At 41.1% G+C, this 16,058-nt stretch overlaps 3 protein-coding genes across 3 annotated transcripts; 1 reads left to right on the top strand and 2 right to left on the bottom strand.

Moving 5' to 3' along the window:
- Window positions 1–9: 9 nt before the first annotated feature.
- Window positions 10–5,127, bottom strand: mars2 (methionyl-tRNA synthetase 2, mitochondrial). The gene is given in 4 exon segments (XM_089021940.1): window positions 10–1,676; window positions 1,678–2,804; window positions 4,211–4,545; window positions 4,625–5,127. Coding segments are annotated over 4 exon segments (1,785 nt in total). The 5' UTR covers window positions 4,893–5,127; the 3' UTR covers window positions 10–1,621.
- Window positions 5,128–5,628: 501 nt separating this feature from the next.
- LOC148901283 (magnesium transporter NIPA2) lies at window positions 5,629–14,124 on the top strand. Its single transcript, XM_089021950.1, has 5 exons — window positions 5,629–5,986; window positions 6,731–6,787; window positions 7,011–7,101; window positions 8,644–8,804; window positions 10,445–14,124. Exons 1-5 carry the CDS (start codon window positions 5,755–5,757, stop codon window positions 11,041–11,043), a joined length of 1,140 nt encoding a protein of 379 aa, XP_088878076.1. The 5' UTR covers window positions 5,629–5,754; the 3' UTR covers window positions 11,044–14,124.
- A 136-nt stretch (window positions 14,125–14,260) lies between these two features.
- Window positions 14,261–15,906, bottom strand: timm8a (translocase of inner mitochondrial membrane 8 homolog A (yeast)). The gene is made up of 2 exons (XM_089021962.1): window positions 15,681–15,906; window positions 14,261–14,505 (listed from the first exon to the last, which is right to left on the bottom strand). Exons 1-2 carry the CDS (start codon window positions 15,789–15,791, stop codon window positions 14,344–14,346), a joined length of 273 nt encoding a protein of 90 aa, XP_088878088.1. The 5' UTR covers window positions 15,792–15,906; the 3' UTR covers window positions 14,261–14,343.
- Between the last annotated feature and the right edge of the window lie 152 nt (window positions 15,907–16,058).

Below are 16,058 nucleotides of genomic sequence, written 5' to 3' on the forward strand. Positions count from 1 at the left end.
CTTTTAACTTCACAATTACAAATAACTAAGCCATAAGCTCAATTGTCACGACATTAGGTGCACCTGCACAATAAACATTCCACTTTTTTCAAAACAATTTAGCTGTGTTTGACAGAATGACAGACATTATTATTTATTTTGTTGCAGATTGTCCAGAATAGGGTGCTGTCAATAATGACATTATAAACCTCCAATTCAATTCATGACATTTCAGGTTTCAACGTTTTTTACTTAAAGTACAGTAATGCAATATTTCATTTGAAGTTCAGTTTAAGTTAAAACCATTGTGGTGGGCAAGTCAAACTTCAATTGTGTCCTTTGGTATGAGCGCACGACTTGATGCTTCTGACCTCTGATGTACTCTTTGTTTCAGGAGTAGTTTGATAGCAGTGGCCTGCATTAGCTAATTTCCTTGATGCCCTTTATTCTCGGTGGGTGTTCATGTACTTCCTCTTGCCTCAAACAACTTCTAGTGAAAATCCCACAAATGTTTCAGTGGGTTTTGCATCGTAACATTATCCCCCCCCCCCTTCCAGTAAACATTTTGTTGCTTTGAGAACCAGCAACGACTTTTTGTCGGCTGCCTTGTGGTGGTTTTCAACAGTCAAGTCAGCAGATGTCCTCATGATTGTGAAGGCGCCTGACTAGTCCGTCTTGGAGTCCATCTGGAGATATTGAGTTCTTATAAGTGTCCAGTTATAATTTAGCATAGCTGTTAATGCAAATGGCTTCCCCCACTGAGTTTGTGTTTGAGGTTTGTTCCTCATGTTTTTTTTCTCCCAAGTCTTAGCTACCATATGCTAGTTTGCGTGTGATTTAGATGGTTTCCTTAAAGGACAACCGACGTCACTTTTTTGTTTTTTAACTGACATCAGAAAAACGTTTTATAGCATCTAATACCCAAAACATGCAGTATGATATTTTAGTCAAATGCAAAACACCAATAAAAATGACAGTGTCCAAAATCTGAAAAAAATTGAGCTGCGAATTGGGCATTTTCAGAAAGTCCCGCCCCCAGTTCGTGACGTCACCCCAAGATGTCTAACATTGCTTGTGAATCAAAACAATGGCTTCAGATTCGGGGAATATGCTTTCTTGTTACACATCCAGTTATGAATATGATTCAAATAGTTCTGAAGAGGAAAGAATACATGTTTGCAATTGATTAAAGAATTGTGCCATTTTTAGGCAACATTGGGGGAATCTCACCCAAAAAAAGAGGCACAAAATGGCGACCTCCTGTGGCCACCTCAGTTTCCACAGGCTGATAAATTCCTTATATGGCGCTTGGTCGCCCTCTTCTGGCGGCTTTTGGGTGCCGCAGACCAAACAGCAAAATGCATTGACGTGATGGAAGGACTGCTACAATGTGTCCTTTTTTCGGTCAGGGGGCGTTCCTTTAGTGACGTCACGTACGGACTCGTCACCAACTCAAAAACAAGACTTCCTGAATATTCAGTGCGAGTCTTAAAACTTAAAATATAGCTAGATGCGGTGGAATCTTTGTAAAATACGCTCAGTAGAAGTCATTTGAAGCCATTTTACAAATTATGGACACAACTTGTCCGGAGACGTCGGTTGTCCTTTAAATGTGTGTAGAGTGTGGTTCAAAGCTCGTTCCTTATGTAAAGTGGCTTGAGATAATTGTTTGATTTTTAATTTTCTTTCTTTTTTGCAGCAGGATTTTCCAGACGATTAAAAAGCACTCCTGTATCAGGTCCGAGCGTTCTCCCTTGGAAGCGGCAATCTTTGCCACTGTAACTCGGCAAGAAGTCCAGGTCGCTCCAGCTCCTCTCATCAGCTCGCACGCCGAGTCTGGACAACAACTTGTCAGCTACTCGCGGCACGACGGGTTGCAGGAGGGTCCCGTAAATCCTCAGACATTCCAAAGTGACATGGATGATTGTGTCCAGCCAACGTTGGTCTCCGCTGTCCATCCTGTTCAACTTCCAAGGTGTGTGCCGTTGAACGAAGCTGTTGGTTTGTCGAACGCAGGAAGTGATTGCCTCTAAGGCTTTGTAGACATGCAGGCTTTCATAGTGATGCTCAACCAACGATGGGAGGTTTCGCACAGCGTCCAGCAGGTAGTAGTCTTCTGGCATCGCCCTACCATCTTGATCACATGGGAAAAACAAAGGACAAAATGGCGGATAGGTCTGCGTTAGGTTGAGCGCGGGAGCCGTGCAGCGGTTGAGGAGGCCGCCCAAGGAGTCGGCCAGCTCTGCGTTGAGCACCTTGGTGACTTTGTGATCTGCATAGTCGCAGTCGGAATCAGGCACGCCTTGACGCAGCAGGAAGTACCGCAAACCGTCGGCCGTAAACGCCTGCGAGCGCTCAAAGGGATCAACCACGTTGCCCAAACTTTTAGACATCTTGGTTCCATTGACTGTCCAGTGTGAGTGCACATGTATGGACCGCGGCGGCGGCAGTCCCGCCGCAATGAGGAAAGACGGCCAGTAGATGGCGTGGAATTTCAGGATGTCTTTACCTACGATGTGGCGGGCCACGCTCCACCATTGATCGTGGTCGTCGGGGTAACCCACAACCGTGAGGTAGTTTACCAAAGCATCCAACCACACGTAGACGGTGTGTTCGGGATCCCCCGGCACAGGAATCCCCCACTGGAGGCGGCTTCGTTGGCGGGATACAGAGAGGTCCGGAAGGTCGTCCTGCAGCCACTGGAGAACATCTTGGAGGAAGCGCTCGGGCTGGATGGCTCCGGGGGTTTTCTGGAGCCAGTCAAGCAGTGGAGTCCGAAATGCTGACAGACGGAACATGTAGTTCTCCTCTTTCAGCCATTCCACCTGACAATCAGGAAGGTCGAGATATTACAGGGTGACCCAAAAAGAGGTGTACCCATGAAAATTTCAATTGTGGCTTTGATTAAAAAGCTATTTCTTTCAAATTACAACCACACATTATTCAGTTTATGGAAGACCGCCCACCAGAGTTTCAGCCATTTCTGTCAATTTTCAGTCAATGTCTGGCTTTCCCAAGATGTCTTCCAAATGACCACCATTTTGTTGCAAGCAAACCTATACTTTTATACCTATACTTTTCACTTATACACACTCCTCTTTCGGGTGGGAGACCCAAAAAGATGTGTCCTACTGAGCCCCTCACTGCAGCAATGTTTTCTCCCGAAAGAGGAGTATGTAAAAAAGATTGACAACTTTGTCAGGCGAGTACAGATTTGCTTGTAACAAAATGGGGGACATTTGGAACACATCTTGGGAAAGTCATAAATTGACTAAAAATTGACAGAAATAGCTGAAACTCTGGTGGATGGTCTTCCATAAACTGAATAATGTGTGGTTGTAATTTGAAAGAAATAGCTTTTTAATCAAAGCCACAATTGAAATTTTCATGGGTACACACCTTTTTGGGTCACCCTGTTTAAGAACATTAGTTATTGAACAAAAATAGACATTCTATCAGTAGAGCTGTCATTTATTCCCGAATAGCTTAAAGATATATTTCGCTGAGTTGGGCGTTTTGTTTGATTACATGTGCAATGTTTAATCAGATCATCAACAATGAATTGTTATCAAATTAATCACATTATTTTTTAATCCTGCCTTGATTTAAAAAAAAAACACTTTTGCCATATTTGTTTGAAAAATTGTAGTTTGGGTTTTTGTTTATGGAGTTAGAGACGCAAGATGAGGTAACAACCTAGCAGAAAACTGTCAAGTGCTATTGTAACGATTCTTACAAATATAAAAGTCAAGTCTGGTTGAGTGTATGCTGGTGCGTCTGGCTGCCGCTACTCTCTGGCAAAAAAAAAAAAACACTTTTTTCTTGCGCTTTTCTGTCACCATTGGATACAATTTTCACTCCAATCTCAATCCATTTTCGTCCTTGTACCTTCTCTGCGCAGTTTTATCTCCTGTTCTTATTTATAATTTTATCTGTAGTTTTATTTATGTTTTGTGATTGTCAATTGTTCTTGAGAGCTTTGAAAGGCCCTTATAAATAAAATGTATTATTATCGCTGTGGCGACCACTTGAAGGGAAAAGCTGAAAGAAAAAGATTAAAAATGTGACAAAATGTACTGAGTGTTAATATTGTAAACTCTACCTTTACACATATGATTTGATCTATAGTTTTATTGTGTTACTCTTAATTGTAAAGTGTCCTTCAGTGTTTTGATAGGTGTTTATAAATAACATTTTTACTATTATTATTGTTGTAGGTTTGTGGGGGCACCTTGTGACCACTCTCCAGTGAAACCTTGATAGCCTGGCCGCTCGCATCAACGGCGTCGGCCACCTGGGTCGCCGTAAGGAAGCTCTCGTCTGGCGTGGAGTACCAGCCCTCATAGCTGCCCTTGTAGATGAACCCTTTATCATACAACGTGCACCAGAAGTGCTCTACGGACCGCCGATGCCTCTCCTCGGTAGTCCTGATGTAGTCCGTGAAGGACACGTTGCAGCTGTCAAAGAGCTGCCGGAATCTCTGGGACACGCCGGTGCAGAAGGTCAGGGGGTCTTCTGCTGCTGCATTGGCCGCCTGTTGGATTTTTAAACCGTGCTCATCCGTGCCTGAAAAGAAGAGATGTACACCACCCACTACAAAGTACATATACAGTTGAGTAGCAGAAACTGCATGCAAATGAGTTACCTGTTGCAAATCTCGACTTGAATCCCCGCAGAAGCTTGTATCTGTGCATGCAGTCGGCTAAAATTGCTGAATATAAGTGGCCCAGATGAGGAGAGGCATTGACATAAAAGATAGGAGTAGTTATGTAGTAGCTTCTATCCTCTTTGCACATATCGCTGCGTGTGCATCTAACTCTGCGTGGCGTTGAATGTGGTAATAAAAAGGCGCCTTGTTTCCAGCTGCCACCAGCTTTACAACTCCTGGTGATTAAACGAAAAGGGGTCCTCATTTTGGAAACGGCAGTCCTACTGGGTTAGTAATGTAAATACTCAGCGTAGTTCATCTATGCAAAACACACGTAACTCAAAAAAATAACCCTACAACCTACACGATTGTCAAAATATCACAATTAAACACGGAAAGTTAGGGTTGCAAAGCATTGCAACAAACTGTAACTAATCAAGTTTGTGACATGAGACTGAACGTGACAGTGGTCAAGGGTAGATGTTTTTCCGGGTTGCAATTCAACGGTCTTCCAATCAAATCGATGACAACGTGCCCTCGTGACCGCTAACAACCCAATCAAATTGCGCTTTCGGGAGATTGTGCTACATATCTAGACCATGAAGGAATCGGAATTTAGTCAAATATCCGGACTGTGTTTGTTGTTTTCAAACATGAATGTATATCCGATAACTCGTCAAAAGACATGTGTGTATTTACCGATTCGAGTATTCAACATAATTAGTTAAAATTGGTTCGCTTTCAGTCATACGTAGTCGAGTGGCCCCATTTGTAATAACGATGCACTTTCGATTTTGGATTGGAACGCAAACGTCGCTCGGCTGTCACGTGACTATTCATTCACTCAGGTCGTAGCGGCCTGCGGAGTCGAGCTGCGGCGCAGATGCCTGCTCGTTCCGCCCCTAGGCAGTTAATAAAACGGATGATGGACTCGACTTGACCCGCAAGGTACACAAATTTCTTTTTTCTGTCTATCTTCCCTTCTTTCTTTTCAGAATAACCATATAGCCATCTGCACTTTGAGACTGTTCAAACTTCCTTTTGCTTGTTTGTTTTGCCCGCTTGTGACTCGATCGTCGCCGCCCAAAAAGTAGTTGAAGTTTATTCGCCTGGTAGGCCGTCATGTGATGTCGAAACATGGATTGCGTGTTCGTCGCAGTGGAAAGATCAAGAGGAAACTGTTTTTCTGTCAATTGTGTTTCGTCTGTTGTGGACTCTTACCTCAGATGGAAGCGGGTCGTGTGGACTTCTATATTGGCCTTTCTCTGGCCGTGTCGTCCAGTCTTTTTATCGGTGCAAGTTTCATTTTGAAGAAGAAAGGTTTGCTACGATTGGCCAGCAAGGGCTCCATTCGAGCAGGTAATACCCCAAAGAAGTTCATACTGTATAACTATTCTGCGTTTCTTTTTTTCTATCTATTTTTTTTCTTAATGCTGAATACGTCTGTGCTGAATACAAAATTGATCACTGCGGTGGAGGAAGAGATACGGCAAATATTTGTTCTTTTACAGATACCGCGAGGTAAAAAAAAATCCCGAATTTTAAAAATATAATTCATTTCCACCCACCTCATTTATTCATTTATTTCGATTATTATTAGTAGTAGTACTAGTAGTATTAGTATTTGTAGTAGTAGTAGTAGTAGGTGTATTAATAGTAGTATTAATAGTAGTAGTAAGAGGAGGAGTACAGTGTAATCCTTCGTTTTTCTCAGTCAATGGTGACCAGGACCACACACGATAGACAAAAATGAAATAGATTGAGTTATATAATAATAATCAACGCGATGAAACAGAAGGGGGTGTTAAGCGGGGCTGAAAAGATGCACAGCCAATCCACATGACGATAAACAATTTGATATTCCGCTGTCATTTGGGGACGTTAGCGCTGGGAACCAATCAAGCTACAGCCATGTACAAAACCTCTGAGTCATTCGGCATTTTTTACAATTTCAAAACGTTTTTTTTTTCCTGAAAAAAAATCTGCGATGCACTAAAACCACGATAAGTGAACCGCGAAGTAGCGAGTGCTCACTGGAGTACATGTATCAACAGCATGCTAATTCTTATGATGATTAAGTACAGCCAACTTTTTTGTCTCCAGGTCAAGGTGGCTATGCTTACTTGAAAGAATGGCTGTGGTGGGCGGGACTTATATCAAGTAAGTACACGAATCATCCAACAGAGTAAATGCAAATTAGTGGGACTGAAAAAATGAACTGTACTTAGGCAGTACTGGATATTGTACTTTTACACGGTGTCTATGTTTCGCTCAAAAAGTGTTTTTTTTTTGTTCTTTTGCACACACAGACACACACACACACACACACACACACACACACACACACACACACACACACTCACGCAAAGTGATTGTATTGCAGTGGGAGCCGGAGAAGCCGCCAATTTTGCGGCGTACGCGTTTGCTCCGGCAACGCTCGTGACCCCACTGGGAGCTTTGAGTGTCCTCGTAAGGTACGTCATTAGGTGCTGCGTGATATTTACAAGAGGGTCGGCTGAATGCATAATTCTAAAATGCCGAATGAAACGTCACAGTATATTGTAGCACGCCCAAGGTACAGTATTGGTAAAATATAGGTACAGTATATAGCGCTTTGAGACTGTGAATGTTACATGAATATAAAGATCTACAACAAGGTTGTCAAACTCATTTTTTTGCCTTGGGCCACATTGTAGTTACGGTTTCCTGGGGGGGGGGGGGCAGTTATGAATTTGGAGAAGCCATTATAATGTTTAATCCCATCCACATATTATATATATATATATGCAGTGATACCTGGGTTTTCGACCATAATCCCTTTCAGAAACTTCTTCAAAAACCAAAACAGCACTTTCCATTAAAATCAATGTAAAAAATCTTAATCCGTTCAAAGTCGAGAAAACAACTTTTTAACTATGTCATCGCATGAACCGGATAAAAACATAATAATAGAGCAGGTCATGTGTAAAATTCTATAAAACAAACTTCTATTTTCACCAATTTTTAACATCAACATTAACATCTGTACATAAAAATCTCTCTATCTTTCTGCCACGGGGCGTGTTGGCACCTATCCCAGCTGTCTTTGGGCAAACACAGGGCACACTAACTTTTCAAACCATCCTCTGCTTGCTTTAAAATCATACTATCCAGGAGATCTTAACCAAATATGTCAGCATTTTCGCAAAAATAGAACAACAATATTAATGAAATATTATTAAAATTGAATTGTCAGTCCTTTAATCTTACAGCAAACAAAGTGACTTAATTCTTGTATGTAGGAAAAGTTCTTGTAAAATTCAAACTATTTCAAATGAAATGTAACAAATATTTCAAATAAATATTAACATGTTGTACTAGAATATAGCCCTGTGTTTACTCTTTAAATTTTAAATAGCATTATTCTCATAATTCAATAGTATTGTTCTTTTGGTAAAATTCTTTTTTTGTAATTTTATTTTGATTTGGATTGGATGTACCTTTATTCGTCTCGCAGTGTAGAAATTTACATTTCGCAGCAGCAAAGTTATGAAAGGAAGAGAAAAGGAAAGAACGAAGTAGAAAAACAAAATACAGGAGCTGCTGGAAAGGCAGCCACTCTCGCGGCGCCATCTTGAAGTAAGAAAAAACCCACACACAAAAAATAAATAACATATGACAACGCAGAGAGTCATTCATTCTTCAGCACTTGCTGTACCGTCTTTGTGACATGAAGCATTTGATTGCATTGTTAGGAAAAATCTGTGACCCAACTTTTTTTTACTTTAAAAATTGATGCTGTTCTCATTTTCTTTACTCATATTACTTGAATCTCATAATTGTGTTATTATATTTATTCCAGTATTACATTACATTCTTCACATACAATTAAAACGTATTTGTTGTAGTAATTGGACTTTTGGGGTTATTCTAATAGTGTCAGTATTCATGTGCACTCAAGCCCTATTAATAAAAAAACATCTGTTCGAGCTGGAGAGGAAGATTTTGTCATAACCGTCTGCCATTTTTGTTGGCAGCGCTGTGCTTTCGTCGTACTTCCTGAATGAGCGTTTGAACGTGCATGGCAAGATGGGCTGCCTCCTCTGTGTACTGGGCTCCACCGTGATGGTGGTGCACGCCCCCCAGGAGGAAGAAGTGGCCTCCCTTAGCGCCATGGCGGAGAAGCTCAAAGACCCAGGTCAGACATGCTAATGTCTTGCAGAGGAAGTCACCATGTTGTTCTACTTGACTCAATTTTTTGATGATATGCGGTTCGCATGACGAATATCTGTTGGTCTTTGAAAAACTTATGGATTTGCAGTTTTTTTCTCTGATTGTCTTTCTGGCATCTAAGTGTGAGACACATTTTCTGCTTGTTTTGGTTATTGGTCACTCTTGTAGTTTTTGTTTTTTAAACATCTACAAGAGTGACTAATAACTGTAAGTAATGCTGTATTTACTGATTCTTGGTGACATGGGGTGATATTGAAGTGAACTGAGGAGCTTAATTCACACAAAATTTGCGTGTTGCTAATATCATTTAGCGTTTCTGTACCAAAGAACTAATGTGAAGAAAGTTGTGGAGATTTATTTTGACAAAAGCCTGCCGGGAGAAGAGGAAGTGAGTGGAGGAAACTTATTGACATTAAAATTTGTGCTTTGGATTGGATTGGATCTACAGTCAAACCTCGGTTTTCGAACGTCTCGGTTCTCATCCCATTCGGTTTTCAAACCCAAAAATGTCATATTTTTTATGCCCCGGTATACAACCGAAATTTGGTTCTCAACCAAACTGCGAAAATGCTGACATATTTGGTTAAGATCTCCTGAAGAGTATGATTTTAAAGCAAGCAGAGGATGGTTAGAAAAGTTAGTGTGCCCCGTGTTTGCCCAAAGACAGCTGGGATAGGTGCCAACACGCCCTGTGGCAGAAAGATAGACATATTTTTATGTACAGATGTTAATGTTGATGTTAAAAATTGGTGAAAATAAGTTTGTTTTTATAGAATTTTACACATGACCTGCTCTATTTAAGTTCTTATCCGCTTTATGCGATGAAATAGTTAAAAAAATTGTTTTCTAGACTTTGAACGGATTAAGATTTTGTACATTGATTTTAATGGAAAGTGCTGTATCGGTTTTCGAACAGGTTTCTGAAACGGATTATGGTCGAAAACCGAGGTATCATTGTACCTTTATTCGTCTCGCAGTGGAGAAATTTGGCACCATATTGTGGCATCTCGGTTAAACTATTGGGAAATTATTTCAGGAGTCGCTTGTAACTTCATTTAGACAAATGTTGGGATTTTCCGCCATCTTGTGGTATGTGGTGAAACTGTTGGAAAATGATTTCAGTCGAGTTGCTTGTAACTTCATTTCGACAATTTTTTTTTTGCTTTGGCGACATCTTGTGGTGTCTCTGTGAAACTATTGGAAAATGATTTCAGTCGACTAGCTTGTCACTTCATTTAGGCAAATGTTGTGCTATTGTGCCATCTTGTGGTGTCTCGGTGAAACTATCGGAAAATTATTTCATTAGAGTAACTTGTGAGTTCATTTAGACATTTTTTTATGATTTGGAGCCATTTTGTGGTGTCTCGATGAAACTTGGAAATCATTTCAGGAGAGCAACTTGTGAATAACTTCGCTTGGACAAAATGTGTGCTTTGCCACCATCTTATGTTATATATATATATATATATATATATATATATATATATTTTTTTCACAACAGACCACAACAACACATAGGTATTGCTTCTACTCGAGTACAGAGTGCTTGTAGTTTTTTAACCTGTGATCAAAACTCACCTATTGTTCTAAAATGCTCCCCACTAGGTTTCATTGCGTTTGCTGTGTGCGTCGTGGGGAGCAGCCTGGTGCTAATCTTTGCCGTGGCGCCGCGCTTCGGACAGAAGAATGTCCTGGTCTACATCACCATCTGCTCCCTTATCGGCTCCTTGTCCGTGTCTTGCGTGAAGGGCCTCGGCATCGGCATTAAGGAACTGGCAACCGGGACCGCCGTGCTGAGGGATCCTCTCTTCTGGTGCTTGCTGGTCTGCCTGGCGCTCTGTGTCAGTATCCAGATCAGCTATCTGAATAAAGCCCTGGACATTTTCAACACTTCTATCGTCACACCGCTCTACTATGTGTTCTTCACCACGTCCGTCATAGCCTGCTCGGCCATCCTTTTCAAGGAGTGGCTGCGCATGAGCGCTGGCGCCGTGGTGGGCACCATTAGCGGTTTCCTCACCATCGTGCTGGGGATCTTTCTACTACACGCCTTCAAAGACATCACCTTCAGCTGGGAGGCCATGCCCCGCTATCTGAGGAAGGGTCCTCGGGACTTACACTGGGGCCCTCTGCCTTACAGCCAGGATAGCGCTGCCGAGACTGAGGGGAAACTGCCTTTGGGGGGAAGCGTCAGAAGTGGGTAGGCCCCCTGAAAGGAAATACTATTTACTGTAAGTACACTGCACATCTAAACACAATTGGGTCAAAAATCACCAGCCAAAACATTTTGAGTTATTACTTGACATAAAACATGTTCCAAAATGAAAAAGAACAAAATCGTCCCATCAATCCCTGTTGACGGTGACGTCTCCGTGGAGGGACAAGGGGGCTTTACAGGGTCCTACGCACGCAGGCCACTTTCCTCCTCCGATGGTAAGCGGTTGGAGCACAGTTTAACTAATCAAAACAAAGTTATCGCTTTAACAAAAAAGTTCTCGTGGGTCCTACGCTACACTATGCGAGATAGTCAACAGCGTGAATAAAACCGGCGAAACACAAGGCACAATTCTAGGTGAGGCTGCCCTGATGCATAACCAATCATCTCATGGAATTAATCCACTTGTGTTCTCCGTGGTTGAAGCCATGCCTCAAACTAATCACTAATTAGCTGACACAATGTGACATGTTTAGTCCAGCGCAATCGTCCAAAACTTCGGAGTCATCTCATTGTTTGGCATGCTGGGAAACCTTGTCCCTCGCACACGTGAAATGTGGCCTTTGGCAAATATGGCTACTGATACTAGTTTTGTTTTACTTTGTTTAGATTAATTAAAGTCAAATCAAAAGTACCCACAGTAAAAAAATATATTTAGCTATCTCGCCACCTAGCTAGCTAGAGATCTATCTCTAGCTAGTTAGCGAGATAGATATCTAGCTCGCTAGCTAGCGAGCTAGATACCTAGATATCTAGCCAGCGAGTTAGCTATCTATCTAGCTATCAATCTCTAGCTAGCGAGCTAGGTCGCGAGATATAGATATCCAGCTAGCTAGCTGACGAGATCGATAGCTATCTAGCACACTGGATAGCTAACTCGACATTTCTTTTTATGAATACGCTATTTTGGGGGGCACAAATTATTGATACTTCAAAAAGTGAAGCGCAAAGTGGCGAGGGATTACTGTTAATCCAAAACCTGGGAACAAATGTGAGGTTTTTTTTACGCAAGTTTTAAGAGTATCTGGCCAAAAGGAGCTTTATGCTCAGTATACAGTACTTCAGACCCACTCTGTCAATGTCCATCCTTCATTCACTTAAGTGGACATTTTTCATTACAATATATTCTATGGACATGATTATTGCGTTGATAGAATTCATTTTTCATTTTCAATCAATCGCAGGCAAAATGGCTGACCCTGACATGGTTAAGATGGGTTAATTATTCTGCTCAATTTACATTTGACAAACAATTGTGTTTTCTATATTTCTTCCTTTGGCACGTGTTCATGAAAGCTTTTGACTTTCGCCAATGATCCAGACACTGAAACGCTAATGACACAAGACAGTAATATTTGACACCAAGAAGAGTTTTATCTGTTAAGTTTCTTTCTTCACATGAAATTCCAGTGCATGTGCTTCTTTGCTGTCCTTCTTTTGGACCAAAGTTTCCAGTAAATTGGAAGTCATGTTTCCCAAACTACAACATTAAAGCTTCACTTAAAACACAACCGGATTTGAACAAAGTTGTATGTCAATAAAAATACAATGCTAAATAATAAATATAGAACATATTTTTGTACAAATTGAATGGACATGGAAACATTACTGTGGCACCTTCACCATCTTTAGTATAAAACCATCACGGTGATGGTCGGCCACGTGCCGTTCCACTGTTTAGTTATTTAAAATGTTGAGATTCGATTGTAACAGTTGTTCTAATTACTTTAACATTTTTACACTTTTTTTTCAATGTATCTACTTGACATAATCCTCTTGCTTTCTTGGTCGTAACACTGGTTGATTTTAGTTCAAACGGGATAAATGCATTGCATAATTCTTCAGAGTAGGCCTTAAAGGACAACCGACACCATTTTTTTTTGTTTCCTAAACATCAGAAAAACGTTTTATACCATCTAAAATACCCAAAAACACGCCGGCTGACATTTTTAGTCAAATGCAAAACACCAATAAAAATGAGTTAAAGTGTCCAAAAACTACTTCAAAATGACCTCGGAGAATCTGAGTTTCAGAAGGTCCTGCCCCCTTGTTTGTGACGTCATGCCAGGACGTCTTGCCTTGCTCTAGAATCAAAACAATGGTTTCAGAGAGTTCAGATTCGGAGAAGATGCTTTCTTGTTACACATCTGGTTCTGAATATGATTCAAATAGTTCTTAAGAGGAAAGCATAAATGTTTGCAATTGACTAAAGAAGTCCTCCCGTATCAATCAGGCCATCAGGACTCCAATGTAGCGTCCCAGAAAATGCACAAGATGGCACACAAGCTCCATTGGAAATGGGCTGATTTGTCTGCTGGGAATTTCTGTCAACTAGTACCAAATAGCAGTCTTGATGCAACACACGACGGTTCACCATCGCATTATTTATGTGTTTTCGTAATTTCGCCATCAACACGAAGTTTTCAGACCAAACAAAGTACCCAAAATGCATTGTGTGTCACTTTCTCTGTGAGGGGCGTTCCAGACGTGACGTCACGTCAGGCATCGTCATCAACTCGAAAACAAAACTTCCAGAATATTCAGTTTTAAAACGTAAAATATAGCTATATGCGGTGGAATCTTTGTAAAATATGCTCAGTAGAAGTCATTTGAAGTGATTTTACAAATTATGGACACAACTTGTCCGGAGGCGTCGGTTGTCCTTTCATATTTAAAATACATTATTTGGAATTGAAGTGAGAACACAATTCAATTTCTTGATAACCATACCTTGTGTTTTATCTTCCGATTTGTTTTTATTTGTTTCTCAATTTTCTTGTGACCGCTTCATAAAGTGCACTTCAATCAAATTATCGAGCAAGTTGAGAAAATGTTTCTAGTCACGGAAATACTGTACCTCATACTGTGAGACCAAAGAAAGAATGTTCCACCTGTTGACTTTGTCTTTTATCTGCAAGCAAGCATGCATGACATATTGAATAGTTGCTTATATGATTTCTTTCATATGTACAATGAAACTTTTAACAGTTTAAGCACACGCGCATTCTTGGCCGAGGTGTCGTCAGTCTTAAAATGAATCTGACCTGTCGTGTTTATGGCTAGCGGGCACAATGTCCTGAATATTTGCTTCTCTTATATTTTCTGCTTCCAAAATCAGTTTGCATCCATCTTGACACAAAGGGGGAAAACTGTCAGCAACAGAACAGTGTTGCAAGTCAAAAGGAAAAAAAACTGTTGATGGGAGGCACTTTTAACAAGACACAGTTTTAATTTACATGTCAGATCCAAACACCAGCGTGCTTTTGCAAGTGTCCCTTCAAAGCATACGTTAGTCTGTCATGCTGTCTGAGAAAGACCCTCGACTCCTCTGCGTCTGTTCCAGTCTGTTAAGAATGAACTGGCTGGTGTCGATGAATCTCTCCACACAGTTGACAAAGCACGCATCTGTCCTGGAATCCAATTTGGGCCCTGGCTTGTCCATGCACTTTTCCTGGTGGGAGGAGGGGGGCATAACAGACAAATTAAGTTGAATGGATAAATAAAAGGGATTAAAAAATAAATAACAATAGTGGCATCACCTAAATATTGTGTAAATTATGACACCATTAAGAGAGATATTCAATTACCAGAGCAATAGTTTTGCATTTGAATACAAATATTATACTGTGTGTTTTGGTATTTTAGATGCTATAAAACGTTTTTCTGATGTCAGTTAGGAAACAAAAAAAGTGACGTCGGTTGTCCTTTAAAGAAGTACAGATGACGACTGAAGAAACTTTTTCATCGATGGACCACTCATGTACGACTGAGAGCTTACACAGACGTACTGTATTACCAGAAAATGTAGAGCCAGCAAATATCAAATAGCTTTTAGTTTTACGGAGATTGCACTTTTCACACAGTGCTCAAATCCATCCATTTTCTGATCCACTTAGCCTCACAAGGGTCGCGGGGGGGGGGGGGGGGGGGGGGGGCTGGAGCTTATAACAGCTGACTTTAGCCAGTCTGGTGGGGGGGGGCTGAACCCGTTGCCACCAATCGTAAGGCACACAAAGACGAACAACCATTGATGCTCACACCTTGGGACAATTTGGAGTGTACATTCGGCCTGCTATGCTGATTGTGTGAGAAAACCCATGCAGGCCTTGGGAGAACAATTCTGGGTGAGGCTACCAACAAACTCCACACAGGGAAGCCGGAGTGAGGATTGAAACCGAAAATATAGCCATTTAATTTAAATAAATTCTGTAAAACTAAGAATTGTTGAAACACGAACTGACATATGCACAATTTTGGTAATCCCGTCGTTGGAAAAAGCGGTTGCACACATGGCATTAGGCACACGCCCAAGCCTTATCAGGACTTATTAATTAAATTAAATGTATCAAGTAAAATTCAGGAAAAACACACCAAAAGTCACGGTTTAATCGTTTGTTGACAGTTCAAACTCAGCTAGTTAGAGCTTTAACAGCACTTGGCAGAACAAGGGAACTGTTGTGTGCTTATTGTTTGGGCCTACATCTTAGTATCTACTATCCTATGCAGTACGCCCCATTACTAAATAATAAAAGGCGGAAGGCATTACAATAACAAACTCCCATCGTCTATGAACTACTAGCCGACCGCTGTCAAAGCTAAATGATGTGAAGTGATGTTTACACTTACCCAGCACACTTCCGTCATTTGGTGCACCAGCTGCTGAAATTTTTGCTTCTGAGACTCAATCTCGATGAATTGCTGCAGCTGAGGGTCCGTGCTCGCCGTCTTTCCGTCCATGCTCGAATGAAAGTCGACGTTAGTCCAAAAAAATCCACGACTGAAGAACGCCTGATACCACAAATGCTGACCTTCACGTGGGTAGATGTGCGCCGCCGGAAAGACCGGAAGTAAATGGACCAATAGCGCGGCGCAATTTGATGACATCATACGACGTCTTCCTGGATTGTACGTCGCAGAACGGCGAGAAATAAACTACAGTATAGTATGTATAATATACAACGCTATTTAGTTAAAAATCCAACACAGATTTTATTTTGTAAATAA

This window comes from Hippocampus bargibanti, linkage group LG02 (assembly GCF_051943395.1).
Source record: "Hippocampus bargibanti isolate YZ-2025 linkage group LG02, ASM5194339v1, whole genome shotgun sequence".
NCBI lineage: Eukaryota > Metazoa > Chordata > Actinopteri > Syngnathiformes > Syngnathidae > Hippocampus > Hippocampus bargibanti.